This window comes from Eleutherodactylus coqui, chromosome 3 (genome assembly GCF_035609145.1).
Source record: "Eleutherodactylus coqui strain aEleCoq1 chromosome 3, aEleCoq1.hap1, whole genome shotgun sequence".
In the NCBI taxonomy this organism is placed as follows: domain Eukaryota; kingdom Metazoa; phylum Chordata; class Amphibia; order Anura; family Eleutherodactylidae; genus Eleutherodactylus; species Eleutherodactylus coqui.
Window position 1 is genome coordinate 266902047 of NC_089839.1, and position 21829 is coordinate 266923875.

General features: G+C 47.2%; 1 protein-coding gene and 1 pseudogene across 1 annotated transcript in view; both read left to right on the forward strand.

The window, feature by feature from the left end:
- The first annotated feature begins 2333 nt into the window (after positions 1-2333).
- ALG14 (ALG14 UDP-N-acetylglucosaminyltransferase subunit) overlaps positions 2334-21829 on the forward strand; it is a 38107-nt gene continuing 18611 nt past the window's right edge. Inside the window, exons 1-3 of the mRNA XM_066597385.1 lie at positions 2334-2539; positions 7944-8095; positions 11606-11728. Coding sequence (XP_066453482.1) covers positions 2395-2539; positions 7944-8095; positions 11606-11728 — 420 coding nt within the window. The 5' untranslated portion in view covers positions 2334-2394. The remainder of the gene's footprint in view (positions 2540-7943; positions 8096-11605; positions 11729-21829) is intronic.
- Positions 4868-6987, forward strand: LOC136619680 (large ribosomal subunit protein uL2 pseudogene; annotated as a pseudogene).

Below are 21829 nucleotides of genomic sequence, written 5' to 3' on the forward strand. Positions count from 1 at the left end.
GCATCCACCAACCATACTGACAGAGGGCATTTAGGCGTCCACCAACCACACGGACAGGGAAAAACAAGCAGGACAAGACTCAGGTGTCTGCCCAGCAGAGGACGGGTGGCAACTAAAAGAACTTGAGCATCCCAGACTATTCAGACAGGTGGCACACATAGGACAGGACTTAGACTAAACATGGATGACACTAATAGCGGTTCCGCATCAGAATCTCTGGTCTGGGAGCCTTTAAAGCTTTTATCTGGGGGGCTTTTACCTCTGTCATTTCTGAATATAGGAAATCCCTGCAGCATGCTCAAATTGCTTTGGAGTGTGGCTTCAGCAGGCCTCCTATGTCGCGGATCCCACCCCAAGTAACGACTCACCTCGCAATCAGCAGCCCATCACTGCAGCTAACGGAGCAGCCCTCACCTGGTAAGAGCTACTAAGCATTGCAGCATATAGGCCGGTTTCATATGGGCGATAAAATTGCGCCATTTTTCGAGAGCGCATGCAAACGCAGAATTATGAAACCCCTGCTTTTCAATGGATTCTTTCACATTTGCGATGTTTTCACGAATCCAATGTTGCGCGAAAAATAAATAAATCGAAGTATGTCCTCTCTTTTTGCGTTTTGCTCTATTTATATCGCCCATGTTTCATCACATTACGCCGCACGAACGTGTGATGCCATTTTAATATTCGAAAGTCCTATTGTCTTTCTCACGCAAAAATTACGTGAAAAAACGCGTAAGAAAATCACAGGTAGCAGCAGGATTCCCGCAGCGGAGTTCGACCTGGTGCCCGGGCGGTAACCCCTGCTTGCCTCTCCGCCGTCTTCTCCTCTGCTGCTGATGCGCTGGTCGTCGCACATGTGCAGTACAGAGGATGCCACGCTGTCGCTATGGTGATGACACGGCTCCTGCAACCATTTTGCAATGATGATTTCAGAATGGCAGCAGGACGGACGGCTTCCTTTGACTTCAATGGAAACCGGACGTGGGTAGCCCACACAAAATCACAGCATGCTGCAATTTCTCCCCTGTGAACAGAAAATCGCAATTTTGTCCATTAGATGTCCGAATGCCGGCGATGCTTTTTCTTGCGAACACATCGCTGCTGTTTGCGTTTTTCTCCCGATGGACAATAGGACGAAAATCGCAAGTCCGTGCATTGCAAAAAAAATATTTAAAAAACGCAAAACACAGAAAAACAGTACATGCTGCCATTTTTTTTTCACTCCACATTGCAAATGGGAAGGAAATCATTGAAACACGTGGTTTCATAATTCTGCGTTTTCTGTGTCGCAAGAAAATTGCGCGATTTTATCGCCCGTGTAAAGGCGCCCTTGCTGTAATCGCAATGGGAATGAGATTTTTTAAATCTTGTAGAGAAAGAAAAACAAGTAAATCTGCGTGGAAATTGACCCACGGAGCAGAATCTAAACCCGCATCAATTAGCGGCAGCGGATTTGGGGTGCGTGTTCTGTCTCTTCAAATGAGGGGGTGAATTCAGCACCAAATGGTCTGTCCACAAGGGGGCGGAATGTGCTGCAGAATATCCTACAGTAGATCCAGAGGGCAAAATTTGCGCCAAAATTCACATCAAGTTAGGCCGCCTGCACACGAACGGATTTTTGCTGCGGAATCCTTGGCGGCGTACGCACCACAGGTCCACAGCAAATACCATCCATGGCATGCTTTTCGCAAGTGGAGGAAAAAATCGCAGCATGCTCCATTTTAGCGCAGATGGCTTCCATTGAAGTCAATGGAAGCTGCCCGTCCACAATTAACATTACGGATCGTTCACAGATTCTGCGTCGGCGCAGGGGGAAAAAAAAGTTTAAAAAAATCTGTACTACGAATGTCCAACGGCGAGCCGCCAGGTCGCCCCCTGCACCAAAATCTGCAGCACAAAATACGCTGTGGATTGCGGGGAAGATCTGAAACAAAATCCGCTAGGTGTGAACGCACCCTCAATTTGAACTAAATTAAAACTGTGCAATTTGCTCCAAAATTTGCACCAATTAGATCTTTTCAGCTGCAGAAAATCTGCACCATTTGACCGCTCCAATAAAATTCAGAAAAAGCCCACAATTTCCTACAGAGTGGTAAAAACTCCAACGTGTGAAGACCCTATAGATGTGATGACCCTGAGAAGTGCTGTATAGAATGTATATATGCTTCCATAGCAGAAGGATCTCCTGATAGCTGATTCACAGCACGTGCTGGCGACACCAACGATCAGCGTGTATACCTTTAAGAGGGCGGGGCTTGCGCGTGATGTCATGGAGGCAGGCCACCAATGACAACGGCTTAGCGTTTCCATGGTAGGACGCTGTGCTTCTGACGCCACCAACGCGGAAGTGCCGTGCGTTCCAGGACGGCCTGGTCATCGCTGAGCACCGGGCTGATGGATTGGCTGCTGCCGCTGGTGCTCGGCGCTCTGCTCGCTGTCCTAGTGCTGGGGCTCCGGTTAGCACTGGTGCTGCGGGCATCGGAAGACCACCAACCTGGCAGGAAGGGTCACGTCAGCCTGCTGGTGGTGGCGGGGTCCGGTGAGTGCGGCCGACCACTCGTATGGTGTCTGAAAGCCAAGCTGTCGTAGTGACCAATCACAGTGCAGCTTGTATATTCACGAGCAAGCTGCAAAATGAAAGCTGCGCTGTGATTGGTTGCTATGGGCAACCATGGCGCCTCTACTTTTATAGGATTTCATGAGCCCTATCAGAATGATTGGGTGCGTTACAAAAAACGCTGTCAACCGCAATCCAAAAACGTAGAAAAAAATTACGTTAAATCTCAAAATCCCGTTTTACTGACGCTGTGTGTGGCTCCCACAGCCGGGTCGGATTCCGCATGTGAGCCCGGCTGCTGACCCTACGTACCTCTCTTCCCTTTATTGCATATGACTGTGGAGGTTCGCAGGCCGTCCGATTAGCGATGACGCGGGTACTCGCAGCCCATATGCAACGATAATTGCGTACGGTCTGCGGGTCCAATGCCTCCGTTGACCTCAATGGAGGCCGTCTGAGCCGATTCTGCGGTAAAATGGAGCATGCTGGGATTTTTCTTCCGCTCGCAGAATACTCAATTCGTGTCCGCAAGTTTGAAGGAAAATGTATGTGTTTTAATGCAGGTCGTTCGCACGGAAGCCGATCAGAGAATCCGCAAGAGAAAAGCAGCGTTGACGCTCAAAAATTGCGGGGAAAAAGACACGATTTTGCCGAAAAAATTTTTTTGCCGCAATATCGCGATCGTCCGTGTAAAACTGACCTAAGGGTGCCTTCACACTTGCAATAAAATTGTGCGATGCTTTTCGATGGTTTCCTTCACGTTTGCGATGTTTTCACTTATACCATGTTGCGTGAAAAAAAAATCACGGCATGCCCTACCTTTCTGCGTTTTGCTTTTTTTTATCTCCCACGTTTCCATATGGAGCCTCCTTTTTTTTCGCATCACAAAGCACGAACGTGCGATTTTCGTGCGATGCGTTTTCAACATTAGAAAGTCCTATTGAATTTCGCTGCAAAATCACGTGAGAAAATCGCAAGCGGCGGTGATATTTTTGCGAGGAAAAAGCAGCGCTGACGCTCAAATTACGGGAAAGAAAGACGCGATTATGTGAAGGAGCCCTGACAGTAGAATAAAGAGGTGGCGATAGAATTGCTACGAAATATGCCTTATAAGGGCGACTCCACATCTGCGTCCGGGTTCCGTTTTTCTGCTTTGTTCAGGGAGCAGGAAAGGGGAATCCCCGCGGCCAAACGGCTCAGTCACGGGGCAGAACCAAACAGCGCCGGACAGACCCCATTGGCTGTAATGGGGTCTGTTCACTTTCCGCTCAGCTGCCTGGCATTTAGTTGGAAGAAAAAGCGCCGCATGCAGTACCTTTTCTCCTTTACGCCGCGGAAGTACCTCGAATCAAAACAAAAAAGTGCCAGCGAGTCATTGCGGATTTTTGCGGTTTCGCCTCCTTTCATATGAGTGGAGCCCTCCGCGGTAAAATAGATCATGCTGCGATTTTTTTTTTCACGCTCGCGGAAATCTGTGGTACAAATCCGCATGTGTGCGTTGGCAGGCAGAAAGCTATTAGCTTCAATAGAACCTTGCCACTGCGGAATTTACGCGCAGGAAATGCGAAGCAAATCCGTCTATGGGCGTCCACCCAATGGCAGATACATTGTTGGCTCATCCGGATTCCTTGGCACAATAAATGTGAATGACTGAACGCGCCAACGATGATTTGTATAAAGACCGGTTTCACATCTGCGGCAGATCCACCGGCTGGAGGTTCGATCACCGATCCGGCTGAAAATACAGCATGTCATGCTTTTTCTTTCGTTCAAAAGTCTGGCGGTGGGCTGGAAAGTGGGCGGAGCCCATTATAGTCAACGGTGATTGGCATCTGCCTTTTTTTTGAACGTTTGTCCCTCCCACTTAATGCTCATTGGTTCCCGAAAACACATAAATGCGTGCGAGTGATCCTCGACTGAATGGTGCCCGCTGGTTTTTGGAAGAACACTCGCAGCTGCGGTCTATCGATGGCTTGACCTTCCGCAAAACGCTCGCTGCTGTGCCCTCTTGTGGTTACTCGAAGATACTCACCCGTATTTGTACCTTCAGTGGACTCGGCTTCCAATAAACGTGCGCTGGAAAAGGGTCGAAATGTCGCATGCCCCCCATGCCAAGAGTCTCAGGCTCCCTAACCAGTCGGCGGATGAGATTTCGGCCCCAACAGATCATTCTGTCACCGTGATGTTGTAGAACAAGTGAACAATCATCACTTTTGGGTAAAAGCCCACAAAATAGTCGTTCTTGTGCTTTTCTTTCGAGTGACTGCTCAGAATTGCCCCCCGTCCGGGCTGCCTGAGGGGGCCGGGATTATGGAGAAAGCTGAAGTGGCCCTTCGTAAACCCATAGATGTGGATGAGAGTTGGGTCAGTATCTAGCACAGCCAGCTGATCTGCTTTTAAGTATTTCCGAAGTTACGGCCCCAGCAGAGCTGGCTTGTCTACTCCGCTTAAAGGAGAATGCCCCTTAAAGGGAACCTTTCTTCTCACCCGCTCCTTGGATCCTGTGGTGCCCACCGCTGAAGTCCCATGCACGTGCTGCACCATACAAGACTAGGGCCGTCGCTTGCACAGGACGCTCTAAAGAATCAGATTTTCGTCTGCAGCGCAAAATTCAGCGGCGGGATTCAGGGAGCCGGTGAATATTGAAAAAATCCCTCACCCGGCTCCGTGTTGCTTCCTCTAACACCATAAGGAAGTTTATGGTGCTTGAGGCAGGTGACGGGTTCCCTTTAAGGCCGTGTTCACACAGGGCGGGTTTTTAACACTAAATTTGCAGCATTGCAGCAAAGTGAATTAGATTTTCAAAATCCAAGCATAAATTGAACTTCTGTCCGGGTTTTTAATGTCCGTGCCCTGTTAGGACAATAAATGGGGTAGGGTGCCCCTTGGGACCCCTGTCTATTAGCTGGAGGTGCGCACTATTTCATCGGATATCGCTGTGTAGCGCTGACTGTAGATCGCATGTTGGATGAGATTCCAATAATATCAGCTGATTGCAAAACATTTAGGGAGCTTAAACTGGCAGCAATCCCGTGATCTCCGGGCTGCTTCTCCCCGCCCTCGGTGGGGCACAGATTTATCTCCTCTCCCTGATAGTTTGCTACACTGTATCAGTGCAGATATGGGGGGCACTCATACAGCATCTCAGGGTACGCTGTGGTTTTCCGTCTCCGTTTCATGTGAATCATTGAAAACTGCATTCCAAAGGAACCCTGGACAGAACTGCGGACCTAAAGGACTCACACGCAGGCCCCATCGATCTTCAGTTGACATATTCTCCATTATTTATTTTAGCTGCCTACACTATTCCATCCCCCGAAAAGAATGGAACTGATAGGGAGGATAGAATAGTGCAGTTGGCGAGGCTGGTCTGTCCTCCAAGAAGAATGCAAATGAAAAGATGGAACAATACCTTTACAGCGCCACCTATTGAAAGGCAGTAATCCTGCAAGTCAATGTTAGACTCTTTTTAACAAGCCTTATAACAATGACTGGGAATTAAAAACCAAGCCAGGACACCATACACAGACAGCTGTTTCGGGGTGTTTGCCCCCATCGGTGTGCACTGGCTTGGCTAGTGAGAGGCCTACGATGTAGGTTGGAAAGGGTAACATCACTCCTTAAGGAGAGCACCTAGATGCTGTAGAGATAAAAATCCCAAAACAGGCTCCAGGAGAAGTCGCAGCCTGCCGCCGAGAACTTCCTCTTTGTGGACAGCAAAGGTGCCAGCTCTATTTTCAGAGCTCATGTAAAGCACAGATAAGGCCCCGCTAAGCTCAGGGCTGTCAGCTTCGCTTAAAGACATGGCTACATCAAGGGGATTGTAAAAGACATCCATGATCCTGGCTGTGGTGCTCCTCTTGCCAAGGTTGCCTTCCGTTATCCTTACAGGCTTAAGAAGAGGACTGAACTGTTCATTGCAGCTGAGGGAGTCCACAGCGGTCAATCTGTCTAAAGTGGAAAGAAAGCTCAGCTTAACATGGGCAATGGCCTACCAGTTGGCACCATGCGTGAAGAAGCCATTGTGTTGTGTAGAGAAGAAACCAGGCGATCGTGGCAAACTGGCCTGTGCAGCTGGCAACTATGCCACTGTCATCTCACATAATCCTGAAACCAGGAAGCCTTCTGGCTCTCAGAAGGTCATCTCTTCTGCAAAAGCAATTGATGGAGTTGTTGCTGGAGGTGGACATATTGACAAACCCATTCTGAAGGCAGGTGGTGCTTACCACAAGTACATGGCCAAGAGAAGATGCTGGCCATGTGTCTGTTTTGTGGCTATGAATGCTGTTGAACATCCCTTCGGTGGTGGTAATCATCAACACATTGGTAAGCCTTCAACTATTGGGAGAGATGCTCCAGCTGGTCGTAAAGTTGGTCTTATTGCCGCTCGTCGTACTGGTCGTCTGCGCGGCACAAAGACTGTGAACTAGTCATTTGTGCACAATTTACATAATAAACTGTTTAAAAGACCCCTCCCCCCCCCCTGAAACAGCTGTCTGTGTATGGATTCTGACTTGGTTTTCAATTCCCAGTCATTGTTATAAAGATGTATAAAGGGTCGGACATTGACTTGCAGGAAAGCTGCCTTCCAATAGGTGGCGCTGCAAAGTGAGTGTTCCATCTTCCCTACTTCTATATTTCTCAGAGGAGCATGCATGACCTTATAAGTCTCCTCACTCACGTTTTAGGTGCTCTCCCCAAGGAGAGACAATACCCCTCCCGACCCAAGAATAATGGAAATGAACGAAAACCGTGTGAAATGGTGACCAAAGTGGTTTCTGTTTCTGCGCTTCCATCTGAATACAGGTTTTGGCACTTCAGAAGGAACCCAAGATGGAAAGCTACAGCCTAGCCAGCAACGCTGTGTGAATGTGCACTAAGATGTATAGCCCTGAAATCCGGAGGTTTGGCTCATAGATGATTAGGAAGACCCATTAGCTGAGCGGAACATTCATCCACCTTACAATTGGGCCGTGTAAAGGGATCGGCGATCAGTTGTAACAGCCGATAAGCAAACGCTCGTTCATCGGAAGATCACCTTGTTTACGCAAATATAAAAATGCTCACTGATTGGCGGTTCTTCTTCCCGTTTGATCACAGAGATGTACAATACCGCTGGCCTATGGGGGCGACCGATTGTCTGCCTTAAACTGGTTCTTGGCTTGTGTAAAAGAAAACCAAACAATCGCCAATCCATGTGCGCCAATCGGCACTCCCTATATTGGGCCATGAATTCGGCCCGGAGAGAAGGACCAATTATTGTCGTCTTCTGCTGATTGAATATTTGAAGCAAATGTCTGCCATCGTTACGTTACGGCGTCCGTTGATAAATCCGCTGTGTGAGTGCTAGCTCTTCAGTAATGTTTACTCCTTATCCCCTTCCTAGGCGGACACACCACCGAAATCCTGCGACTGCTCAGCTGCCTGTCCAAGTGCTACTACCCAACGCACTACGTCCTGGCCGAGACGGACAAGATGAGTGAGGAGAAAATCCATTTGTATGAAGCTTCGAAGGATAAGACCTCCGCAGAGCCAAAGGTAAGTAGCATGATGTTCCCACAGAGGACTACTTCCGGGTCATTGCCTAGAAGCTGGTTCATTACATAAGACAGTACATTAGGGGCTCCATCACATGGGTGTATTTGCGTGTGCAATATGTTAAGGATAGAACTCATTGATTTCAACGGGTTCGTTCATATGTCCGTATTTTGCACACACATAAAACCCAGCATGCTCTACTTTTCTGTGCATTTGCCCACCAATGGTCCCCATAGAAGTCAATGGAGGGAGCACAAATGTGCAGGCAATACCAGGTAAATAAGTAATACACTACGCTGGACAAATACACATCTGAAACTCATTATACCAATTAGCCATTGCAAGCTTTGTGTCTTTGTTCGCCGCGATTGAACAAGCCCCGCGGTAAGAAAAAGTACAGTAAAATACGCTACGTGCACAAAAATCATCGTCCCGCTCAGCCGTGCGCTAATGTGCCTACGCTCGTGTGAAAGAGCCCTTAAGGTGTGTGGGGTTTTTTTTTTTTTTTTTATATATAGAATGATTATCGTTCAAAAACTCCCTGGATCGGTTGAATTCATTCGCTAATCATTCGGTGTAAACACGGCTCGAGTGATGAACGGTCATCAGCTCCCTTATTGTTCATCGTTCATGTCATGCAAGAATGAAAATCAGCAGCAGCTCGTTCGCTAGTCGTTTGGTTTCAGCAGCGATCGCTCAGCCGTTCTCATTCACTTATACAGCCAACTGAACGATCCTGTAAAAAAAAAAAAGAAGCAACTTATCTTTGTGTTTAACCCCTTAAAGGGGTTGTCCCGCGCCGAAACGTTTTTTTTTTTTTTTCAATAACCCCCCGTTCGGCGCGAGACAATCCCGATGCATGTGTTGAAAAAACAAACCCGGATAGTACTTACCCGAATCCCCGCTCTGTGGTGACTTCTTACTTACCTTGCGAAGATGGCCGCCGGGATCTTCACCCACGGTGGACCGCAGGTCTTCTCCCATGGTGCACCGTGGGCTCTGTGCGTTCCATTGCCGATTCCAGCCTCCTGATTGGCTGGAATCGGCACACGTGACGGGGCGGAGCTACGAGGAGCAGCTCTCCGGCACGAGCGGCCCCATTCAGAAGGGAGAAGACCGGACTGCGCAAGCGCGTCTAATCGGGAGATTAGACGCTGAAATTAGACGGCACCATGGAGACGGGGAAGCTAGCAACGGAACAGGTAAGTGAATAACTTCTGTATGGCTCATAATTAATGCACGATGTGCATTAATATGGCCATACAGAAGTGCTGAACCCCACTTGCTGCTGCGAGACAACCCCTTTAATGACACGGCCTATTTTGGCGCTGAGGACCAAATGATTTTTGGCGGATTTTCATCTGCATTTTTCAAAAACCATAACTTTTTTATAATTTTGTCGGTGCGGCCGTATGAGGGCTTCTTCTTTGCGTGGCGAACTGTAGTTTTTATCAGTGCCATTTTTGGGTACATAGATAGAGATGAGCGAGCATACTCGCTAAGGGCAATTGCTCGAGCGAGCATTGCCCTTAGCGAGTACCTGCCCGCTCGTGAGAAAAGGTTCGGGTTCCGGCGCAGGGGAGCAGTGAGTTGCAGGAGTGAGCAGTGGGGAGCGGGGGGGGGGGGGGGGGGGAAGAGGGAGAGAGATCTCCCCGCTCTCCCCCGCAGCTCCCCGCCCGCCGCCGGCAGCCAAACCTTTTCTCTTGAGCGGGCAGGTACTTGCTAAGGGCAATTCTCGCTCATCACTATACATAGACTACATTGTAAAACCTTTATTATTTTTTTTAATGATCGTAGGGAGAGAAAACGCATCAATTCTGCCATAGATTTTTTTTTAAGTGTTAATCATGCAGCATAAATGACACAATACACTTTTTTGTGCGGGCCGGTATGATTACAGCGATAACAAAATTCTTATTTTTTTAGGTTTTTCCACTTTTCTTCTAAATCGCTGCATTCAAAGTGCTATAACTTTTTTTATTTTTCCATGGACGGTGCTCTGTGACGGCTTATTTTTTGCAAGACGAGCTGCAGTTCTTATTGGTACCATTTTGCGGTACATACATTTTTTTTAAAATCACTTTTATTGCATTTTTTTAGGAGGCAAAATGCTAAAAATTAGTTTTGTTGCTTTTTTTTTTACACATTTTGCCGTGCAGGATAAAAAGCATGTTTTATTTATAGTACGGGTCTTTACGGACACAACGATACCAAATATGTGGCCTTTTTTATGCTAATATGAGCAAAAAATCACAGCACAGCTTTCATGTTACCTCAGCAGTATAATATATAACAACCAATCACAGCGCAGCTTACATGTTACCTCAGCAGTATGAGAAAGAGCAACCAATCACAGCGCAGCTTTCATGTTACCTCAGCAGTATAATCTATAACAACTAGAGATGAGCGAGTAGTGCCTTAGCTAAGTATCTCCCCGCTCGTCTCTAAAGATTCAGGGGCCGCCACGGCTGACAGGTGAGTTGTGGCGGGGAGCGTGGGGGAGAGAGGGAGAGAGAGATCTCCCCTTCGTTCCTCCCCGCTCTCCCCCGCTGCTCCCCGACCCCTGCCGGCCCCCGAATCTTTAGAGACAAGCGGGGAGATACTCGTCTAAGGCACATTACTCGAGTGAGTAGTGCCTTAGTGAGTATACTCGCTCATCTCTAATAACAACCAATCACAGCACAGCTTTCATGTTACCTCAGCAATATAAACAAAATAGCAACCAATCACAGCTCAGCTTTTATTATACCTCAGCCGTATAAGAAATAACAGCCAATCACAGCGCAGCTTTTTTCATGTTACCTCAGCAGTATAAGGAATAGAAACTGATTCGCTGGTGCCGCCTGTTTATACCGGCAGATACATCGTTGGCTCGTTCAAACGAGAAATCGTTCAGTCGGTCACATCCGCTGTATAAGTGACTGAGAACGACTGAAGGATCGGTATTTAAACTGAACTATTAGTGAACGAGCCAACCATGCCTGCAAAAAATGAACGAATATCGAACAATTCATTGTTCGACTGTTGGCTGCGTTTACGCTAAACGATTATCGGTCATTTTCACTCATTTGAATGTTTTTTTTTTTGAACGAACATTGTTCAGTGTAAAAGGATCTTAAATTTGTTAGAAAGATGTTCTCTCTTTATTTGCAGAAATGCTGTGATGTCTTTCTTTTTTTCTGCCACTAGATGGCGCTGTACTTCTAATGTGTAAACTGTCATCGTATTACAACCCCTTTACCTCCTCTGCTCTATCGCTCTGCTGCTTGCTATTTAGTAAAATAATCCATCAATACTGTGTCTCTTCCTCCGTCCTATCGCCTCCTCCCCCCTCACCTCTGTTACACCTGTACCCCAGAATGCTGTTACTTTGCTGTACTTTTCTGTCATTTCTCTTCTCCTTTAAAGTACTGATCATCAGCTCTGTATATATGTTCCATTCTGGGTGTCATTACCCTTTAATTGGTTTACTTTATATGACTTTTCCCCTTTCCTCCTTGTTCTTCTCAGTACACCATCCATCGCATCCCCCGGAGCAGAGAGGTTCGACAATCCTGGAGCTCCTCCTTGCTGACCACCCTGCAGTCCTTGTTTTACTCTCTTCCATTAATGTTCCGGTTGAAGCCTGATGTGGTATGTGTCTTGGATTTCTTTATATCGTTTTGTGATGTACGGTAATATTCACTTTATATAAAAACGTGTCCTGAAGGTTTGCAGCTCGCTGTGAACTGCCAAGTAATTGCGGCTGAGCTCCAGTATTACAAGAATGGCGCTGTCCTGGAAGGAAGCTGCTTGTGTTCCTAATTTCAGAGCACACCTTTATTGTGATAATCTACAACATTGCACATGGGATTCAAGATTCGAGATTTCGGGGATTGTGGCTGTGAATCCCTCGTCTGGATGAGACATGACTATTGTATGGACAACAGGCAGCTAAATTACTGGGAGTTTTTCTAATTGCAGGTCTCCAGGTGGCGCCTAAATTGGTGGCCAGCGTGCCCAAGAAATAGCATTTGCCTTCGAAATTTTTAGACTTGAGAGCCAAAGACTAAAACAGATTTAAAACTCAGCAATATGGCTTCCTGCAACGGCAGCTAGAGGGCGCTCACTGCATGGCGTGACGCTGAGATCGGTGTGTAAGAACGCTTCTCTAGCGGCTGTGGGTAGCCAGAACATACAGCACATAAGTCCACACAGACCAGATTTCTGTTGTAAAATGCACTTTTTTTTTGGTGCAAATCAGTTTATTTTTGATATCCGCCTAGAAGAGATCTTTGCACCTTGTAGACACTTCAAAAGGCGGTTTGGTTTTGTCCGCTTGTAAACTGCGCCCCATTACTACCAGGCTCCAGTTCTTGGCACAAAATAGTGGTCTAACATAAATCAGCGGTGTCTAGTCTCCAGCTAGATGCACCAGATCTATCGCACAGCATGCGCCAATGCTAAATTTGGCGCATCTTCAGAGCGCCTGCTCGACGTTGGGTCAGTTTCTTAGACCAGTATCACACGTTTACCTGTGTGAATCCTAAGACTGCGATCACATGTATCTGATTTACTGCCCATTTTTGGTGCAGATCTGTTCAGATTTCACCCTTTTCAACAGAATTCAAAGTGGAGGTGTGAAATCTGCAAATCTGCACCAAAATCCACTGAAAATCAGCCACGTGTGAACCTGCCTGAGCTTCCAGCACCATCCACCATCAGTGCATACCATCAGTGTATGTCGGGAATGGACCACCAATCTGATCTTCGTGACCGATCCTAAGGCCGCATGCACACAGGCGGGGCGGATTCTGCATGCGGGAGCTCATAGCAGAATCCATCCCTGTCCACAGCCGACATCCGCTCGTACCTGGATTTCCTTCCTCTTTTCTGTACTGCGGATGGTTGAGGTGAGCCGTCAGACATGCACAGTACGGATTTTTTTTTAAACGCCTGCTTTTCCTGCGGAATCTTGACTTTAATGAAAGCCGTCCATACGGAATCCGCAGGATAATGGAGCATGCTGCGATTCTTTTTCATTAGCAAGCGGAAACCACAGTTGGTTTCTGCTCATGTGCATGAAGGATAATTTTTACATTGCATGCTATGGGGGGGATTTGCTGCGGAATCCAGAGGTGGAATCTACTCCGGATTTCGGAATTCAAATCAACCCGTATGCTGTTAAGGGGAATTTTGTGTGTGTGTGTGTATATGTGTATGTGTATGTGTATATATATATATATATATATATATATATATATATATATATATTATACATGCCGGTATATATGTGTATAATGTATGATAGCGGAGTTCTAACTGACAAATCTTAATTTTGTCTTCACTATTCCAACTGCAAGTAACTATAAGGAGCCCCCTCCCCCAGCTGAGTAGTACCGTCTCATGTCCGACATCTGCTGGGGACATAAAAATCACTCCTGCCTTCCCCATGCCGGTGTTGTCACATAATTTATTGTCCTGTCGCTGCTTCTAAATGGAAATGGTAGTTACTGAGGAAAATAGCAAAATAAGGCAAACCTGTTTGCTAGAAGCAACTCAATGAACGGGGATATGGGGGGGCAGAGAAGGGGTGGGCTCATGCATCAATATTTGGAAGAAACATGGCGCAAATATATAATAAAAACATAGTGCATATAAAGACGTCCTATTTATCAATAGACCGCCTTGATGAACAGTAATATGAGCAGCCCAACAATTAGGGAAAGTAATGGGATGTTGGCAAAATGAGAGCACCTGACTACATGAGAGGGCTCACATGGCCCCCACAACCAATTTAGGGTTTGTTCACATGCTTATTTAATGGTAATTTAGACATGTATTTATGAGAGAGTCTGTGGTAGGAGTCCAATGTATTTTCTGCAGCACATGAGTAGGGTATACAATAACTCCCTTTCATAGAATGGTAGAGTTGGAAGGGACCTCTAGGGTCATCGGGTCTGACCCCCTGCTCAGTGCAGGATTCACTAAATCATCCCAAACATATTTGTCCAGCCTTTGTTTGAAGACTTCCATTGAAGGAGAACTCACCACCTCCCGTGGTAACCTGTTCCACTCATTGATCACCCTCACTATCAGAAAGTTTTCATTGGACACAGAATTTTAGTAGGTTTGGTGAAGATTTAGCTGTGAAAACTCTGCCTAAATGCTGATTAATTCCACATTGTATGAGCAGGGTCTTACAAGGGTGTGTAGTTGGGTGTGCTATTCCACCCATTAGATGCCGATTATGTCATGTAATAATGGATTCATGGGAGGTCTGACACACTTTACACATCCAGCTCGGCAGTAGTCGGACATGAAGAGTGTAAAGTTCCAGCGGTGTTATATTATAGCCGCGTATAGCTTTGTCTATTCCATTTCTTTAAATAGTTTGAATTGTAGAATAGAGAATAAGTCTCTGTTACTTTTAATGTTGGAGCGGGTTACCCTCTGCTGTTATCAGCCAGCTTGTTGTTATAAGGCTTTCTAAAGAATAATACAATGCTGGTTGGAGCCCTGAAATGCAGAAGTTCCTCTCCTTGTACAACGCAGAATACGCTCAGTAAACATGCCATATATAAATGGGTTTAGATGAGGGGAAGATCTGGCTTCCTCCTGGTAAACCTCTTACAGGTTGTAGATGCTGTAGGGCTGGGTTCACACAGGGCGAATTTGCCGCAGAAAATCCGTCTGGAATTTTGCTGCGGCAAATCCGCCTGCCGCCGCTAATCCCGGGTTTAGCCAGCCATGTAGACGAGATTTGTCAAAAAACTCGTCTACACAGGACGGCCATTCCTTGCAGCAAAGCCGGTGCTGCAGCGTGGATTTTATCAGCCGCAGCATGTCAATTTTTCTTTTCTTTCCTCTATGGGAGCGCCAGCTGCAATGGAAAAGCATACGGCCAAGCTGCTCCAAAACCCGCAGCTGAGTGCCGCAGGTTTTGAAGCAGCGCTTTCCCAGCAGAAATCTTGTGTTTTTTCGCTGTGGCCCAACCGCGAGATTTCTGGTGGAATGCCGTCCTTTGGGAACCCAGCCTAAGAGTCTGGCCAAGTCAGCCCATGTACACAATCAATGCCACAGCTCAGCCAATTCATAAATCCAGCCTGCACTACACGATGGCTGTGATTGGTTCTCGAGCGTTGCTCAGCCAATCAATGCAGCGCTGAATGAACCAATCGCAACGATCACATTGGTTCATCAAGCGCTGCACTGATTGGTTCTTAAGTAACGCTCAGCCAGTCAGAAGCTATCGCTTCCTGGAGGTGGGATTTGTGAATCCCGTAACCAGGAAGCGATCTTCTGTGGGCAGCCAAGGACTGCAGGAAGCCTGCTACAGCGGGAGGGACACAGACTGAGCATGCTAGGTAATGTATTGCTTTTTTTTAATATAATGCAGCTAGGGCTTATTTTTGGGAAAACACAGTATTAGAAGCATCCAAATGACCAGTAGTAGCAAGAGCGCTAATATGTATTTCGTCAATACCCTCCAAAGGGTCATTCATGGAAATGGGACTAACATCTGTGGAAAAATGAGCATTATCCGTTCGATCACGGGCTAACTTCATGGCTTCTGTGAGGATCACATCTATCTCAACCTTTTTGAGGCAATCAAATGGTAGAATTTGTGGTGATACAAAAACTGTGAAAGAGAATCAAAAAATGTGTTTAACTAATCCAGAGCATTAGTACAATTAGGTTTTTGTTTGGCTAAAATGAGTCATCGGGGAGAAAGAACAGGACTGTAATATACAAAGCCATCCATCCGTAGAAGCAAGATAAGTGGGAAGGGAGAAGCAAACAGGATACATATACGTATCCGAGAATGTTATTCCTGAATGACTGTCCATTAAACTACAATTAATACTATTGAAAGGCTCATCCTTCCAAGCATTGTCAAATGCCCGAAATAAATTAGTCGTCATCTTGGTTTTTTTCTTTAGTGTTATGACTGTGGCTTACTTTTGGCTCTGATATGCATTGTGAGCTGTAAGATCTTATATAGACAGGGTGTTTATAAACAACTACTCCCGGTTCCCCACTGATCTTCACTTCTGGCTTCAGTGAACCAGTAGTGATTTCACCAACACCAGGGAAAGATTATTGCTGCAGTCAATCACCAGCTTTTTTCGGCCATTGCTAAGCTGCAGCGGTCACCTATCCTGGTATCGCGACATCCTCATTCTGCAGCCAGCAATGAAGACCAATGAGGGACTGGGCATCGGTGGGGGACGGTTAGGTGAGTATGTCGTCATCTTGTATATGTTCAGAGCCTCGTGTGGCGCAGAGTGTTAAGGCAGCAGAAATGCAGTCCTAAGCTCTCACTCACGACCTGAAGGTTTTGGGTTCAATCCCCGCTTGGTTTAGGTAGCCGGCTCAAGGTTGACTCAGCCTTCCAAGGTCGGTAAAATGAGTACCAAGCTTGGTGGGGGGTAATAAATTACTTGAAAGCGCTGCGGAATAAGTTGAACAAGATTTATTTTTTATATTTTTTTATACAGCATGGTGAGTGCCTTTTTTAAAAAAAAAAACAATTGCCCACAAATAACCAGGGGTAACTTATAGGAGTCGTGTGAAAACAGACAGCTTTCAAAAGGAAGTCCGCATAGCAATCATCTACTCATCACAGGTCCAGCGGGTCCGCCACCCTTAGCCTGTGGTCATATTTTGTGTTTCACCTTGCTTTTGGGGTTTCGGAAACGTCAATGGAACCCGATCCATCCTACTAGAAGTCATTCATACGTGCGTTTGCTGTTCGTTTTCCTGCCTCTCTCTGCTTTGCAGACCTTATAATATATGTGGATAATGTCCGGAGATCCTGAAGACACTCGAATTAAAGTTTTTTCCGTATGGAGACAGATTTCTCTACACCCATCATCCTGTATTACACCGCAATAATCCCTTTTCTACACTGAAATGCATGTCCTCCACATCAAATAAAACCGTTTCTGCAAACTGTGTTGGGGTATGGGATCCATCATGACCGGCTCCTATATGAAGGCAGCCTCTGTGGTGGGTCTAGTTGCCCTTTTAAGGAAAGGAAATTGTAAAGCGTGACCTGCTGCTGGCATTTGAATGCTCGGCCTGTGAAACACTGGTCTATTCATCATGTTTCCTCGTGGCCCTTCCTAAGGTTTAGCAGTATGTGCCGAAGCTTCTACTGGAAAGAAGAACTCACTGGCTGTTAGGAAATTAGAGTGTGAGGCCTGCTGGCGAATGGGACTTATATAGTTAATTATAATTTGTGTACAATGCTATGAAATACGTCACCGCAGTATAAATAATAGGAGATACATACGAAAGGAACTCAAAAAAAGGGGGCGGCAAACTAGGCAACTGTCCAGGGCTTCTATTTCTTAGCAACCTGTAAGTGGAGCAGAAAATATTTAGATCCTGTTTGGAGATATTAATTAGGCATTGTATGACTGTATTATTTATGCACTGAATGGCAGTATTGTATGGGCTTTGTTAAAGGGAACCTGTCACCTGCCTAAAGCACCGTAAACTAACTTATGGTGCCGTTAGGGAAGGTGACAGGGAACCTGGAGATGGATTTATTTAATTTTATACTCGCCCACTTCGCAGTTCCCGACGGGCCCGACACTGAGGTCTGCTCACCTGGCCAATAAGTTGACTATTTTCAGAGTCCTGTGTGCATGCTCTCCCGTAGACTTGTATAGATGAGTATGAGAAATACAGCACCTGGCTACGTTATGGTGCGTCAGGCAGGTTCCCTTACAAGCAACCGTCCAGTTTCGAGACAAAATGTTGTTACGGGACAGAAGGGGCAGAGGGTATATTACCTGCAGTTGTTCTCTTCCCACTACTTTTCCGGTTTCGGGCCATGCTTTGGCCATCCAGGGTCTCTACAGCAATTTTCTAACTACCTAATGCACACTGTGCACTGCTCTGTGATTGGGTTAGGCCTAGAAATGAGCGAGCACCAAAATGCTCGGGTGCTCATCATTCGACCCGAGCTTTTTGTAATGTTCGAGTAACGAACCCCATTGAAGTCAATGGGAGACTCTCATTTTTCAATGGACCCGCGGTGTGCTTTTGTTGTTGTTTTGTTTTTGTTTTTTTTTTCTCCCTCTCCCTACAGCGAGGAGGGGCCAAATTTTCTCAAGCACCATTGTGTATGCTACTACTCAAATGAGCATCAAGATCGGATGAACATGTTCGCTAATCTTTAGTTAGGGTTGATCACATGAGCAGCTGTGCCCAGTCAAGAGCAGGTATAGTGAATTGGTAGTCTAATGCTATCCGTGTAGTGTGGGGATTGGGTAGTCTGAAGTGTCGCAATCTTGAATGGCCAAAAATAGGATCCGGAACTGGTTTTTCGGAGGAACAAAAGAAAAGAGCAACTGCAGCGAATATATTCCCCAACCCCTTCTGTTCCTAAGACGGAATTTTGTCTCAAAACTAGAGGGTTGCTTTAGAGAAGTTATCCCAAGATTTTAGTAGGGGGATAATCCCCGCTGATCACGAGCGGAGGATGCTGTGTCTGTGTCCCTCTTCTCTGATATGAATGGAGCAGTGGCTAAGCGTGCGTGCTACCGCTACACTCATCTCTATGGGACTGTCGGAGATTGCCGAGTGCTGGACTTTGCTTGGCTGAACAGTCCGATAGAGATGAGTGGAGCAACAGAGTGCATGGGCCACAAAGGACCCCCCATTGGTATAATTTATGTTGGGGTTCCAACAGTCGAATCCCTACCTCCTGGTCTTGGTGAGAAGTTGAACTCTTGGGATAACGCCTTTGTAAAGCATTATTTGGCAGTGTATGCCAGTATTTAAGTATATATAAACTGTTTTTAGGTATACATTTTAGCACTCCGAGGAGAAAATCTCAAAAAGTACCGGTTGCCCTCTGCCCTACTTTGTATGAAATTGGCCGTAATCAGTAGACAGCCGAAATATCCTAACTAGAGATGAGCGAGCACCAAAATGCTCGGGTGCTCGTTACTCGAGACGAATTTTTCGCGATGCTCGAGGGTTCGTTTCGAGTAACGAACCCCATTGAAGTCAATGGGCGACTCGAGCATTTTTGTATATCGCCGATGCTCGCTAAGGTTTTCATTTGTGAAAATCGGGGCAATTCAAGAAAGTGATAGGAACGACACAGAAACGGATAGGGCAGGCGAGGGGCTACGTGTTGGGCTGCATCTCAAGTTCCCAGGTCCCACTATTAAGCCACAATAGCGGCAAGAGTGCCGCCCCCCCTCCCAACAACTTTTACTTCTGAAAAGCCCTCATTAGCAATGCATACCTTAGCTAAGCACCACACTACCTCCAACAAAGCACAATCACTGCCTGCATGACACTCCGCTGCCACTTCTCCTGGGTTACATGCTGCCAAACCCCCCCCCCCCCACGACCCAGTGTCCACAGCGCACACCAAACTGTCACTGCCCAGCCTTCAGCTGCCCTCATGCCACGCCACCCTCATGTCTATTTATAAGTGCGTCTGCCACAGGAAAAGCAGGCATACACTGCAGAGGGTTGGCACGGCTAGGCAGCGACCCTCTTTAAAAGGGGCGGGGCGATAGCCCACAATGCTGTACAGAAGCAATGAGAAATCCAATCCTGTGCCACCTCCATCTGGAGCTGCACACGTGGGCATAGCAATGGGGAACCTATGTGCCACACACTATTCATTCTGTCAAGGTGTCTGCATGCCCCAGTCAGACCTCGTTTTTTTATATATAGTCACAGGCAGGTACAACTCCGCAATGGGAATTCCGTGTGCACCCACAGCATGGGTGGCTCCCTGGAACCCACCGGCGGTACATAAATATATCCCATTGCATTGCCCATCACAACTGATGTTATGTCAGCTGTAATGCAGGTGGGCCAAAAATTAATTGGATTACACTGTAGGCGAGGGCCCACAAAAATTGGTGTACCAACAGTACTAATGTACCTGAGAAAAATTGCCCATGCCCAACCGAGAGGGCAGGTGAAACCCATTAATGGCTTTGGTTAATGTGGCTTAATTGGTAACTAGGCCTGGAGGCAGCCCAGTTTAAATAAAAATTGGTTCAGGTGAAAGTTTCAACGCTTTAATGAGCATTGAAACGTATAAAAATTGTTTAGAAAAATTATATGACTGAGCCTTGTGGGCCTAAGAAAAATTGCCCGTTCAGCGTGATTACGTGAGGTTTCAGGAGGAGGAGCAGGAGGAGGAGAAGGAATATTATACACAGATTGATGAAGCAAAAAGGTCCCCGTTTTGGATGGTGATAGAGAACGATGCTTCCATCCACGGGTGCAGCCTACGTATTGCTTAGGTATCGCTGCTGTCCGCTGGTGGAGAAGAGAAGTCTGGGGAAATCCAGGCTTTGTTCATCTTGATGAGTGTAAGCCTGTCGGCACTGTCGGTTGACAGGTGGGTACGCTTATCCGTGATGATTCCCCCAGCCACACTAAACACCCTCTCTGACAAGACGCTAGCCGCAGGACAAGCAAGCACCTCAAGGGCATACAGCGCGAGTTCAGGCCACGTGTCCAGCTTCGACACCCAGTAGTTGTAGGGGGCAGAGGCGTCACCGAGGACGGTGCTGCAATCGGCTACGTACTCCCTCACCATCCTTTTACAGTGCTCCCGCCAACTCAGCCTTGACTGGGGACCGGTGACACAGACTTGCTGGGGAGCCATAAAGCTGTCAAAGGCCTTAGAGAGTGTTCTCCTGCCTGCGCTGTACATGCTGCCTGATCTCTGCGCCTCCCCTGCTACCTGGGCCGCGGAAATGCGCCTTTGGCCACTAGCGCTGTCGGATGGGAAGTTTACCATCAGTTTGTCCACCAGCGCCCTGTGGTATAGCATCATTCTCGAACCCCTTTCCTCTTCGGGAATGAGAGTGCAAAGGCTCTCCTTATACCGTAGATCAAGCAGTGTGTACACCCAGTAATCCGTAGTGGCCAGAATGCGTGTAACGCGAGGGTCACGAGAAAGGCATCCTAATATGAAGTCAGCCATGTGTGCCAGGGTACCTGTACGCAACACATGGCTGTCCTCACTCGGAAGATCACTTTCAGGATCCTCCTCCTCCTCCTCCTCCCCTGGCCCTACACGCTGAAAGGATGACAGGCAAGCTGCATCTGTACCCTCAGCAGTGGGCCAAGCTGTCTCTTCCCCCTCCTCCTCATGCTCCTCCCCCTCCTCCTCCTCCTCCTCTGGCCATACATGCTGAAAGGATGACAGGCAAGCAGCATCTGTCCCCTCAGCAGTGGGCCAAGCTGTCTCTTCCCCCTCCTCCTCATGCTCCTCCCCCTCCTCCTCAACGCGCTGAGATATAGACATGAGGTTGCTCTGACTATCCAGCGACATACTGTCTTCCCCCGCCTCCGTTTCTGATTCCAAAGCGTCTGCCTTTATGCTCTGCAGGGAACTTCTCAAGAGGCATAGCAGAGGAATGGTGACGCTAATGATTGCAGCATCCCCGCTCACCATCTGGGTAGACTCCTCAAATTTTCCAAGGACCTGGCAGATGGCTGCCAACCAGGCCCACTTTTCTGTAAATAATTGAGGAGGCTGACTCCCACTGCGCCGCGCAAGTTGGAGTTGGTATTCCACAATAGCTCTACGCTGCTCATAGAGTCTGGCCAACATGTGGAGCGTAGAGTTCCACTGTGTGGGCACGTCGCACAGCAGTCGGTGCACTGGCAGATTAAACCGATATTGCAGGGTCCGCAGGGTGGCAGCGTGCGTGTGGGATTTGCGGAAATGTGCGCAGAGCTGGTGCACCTTTCCGA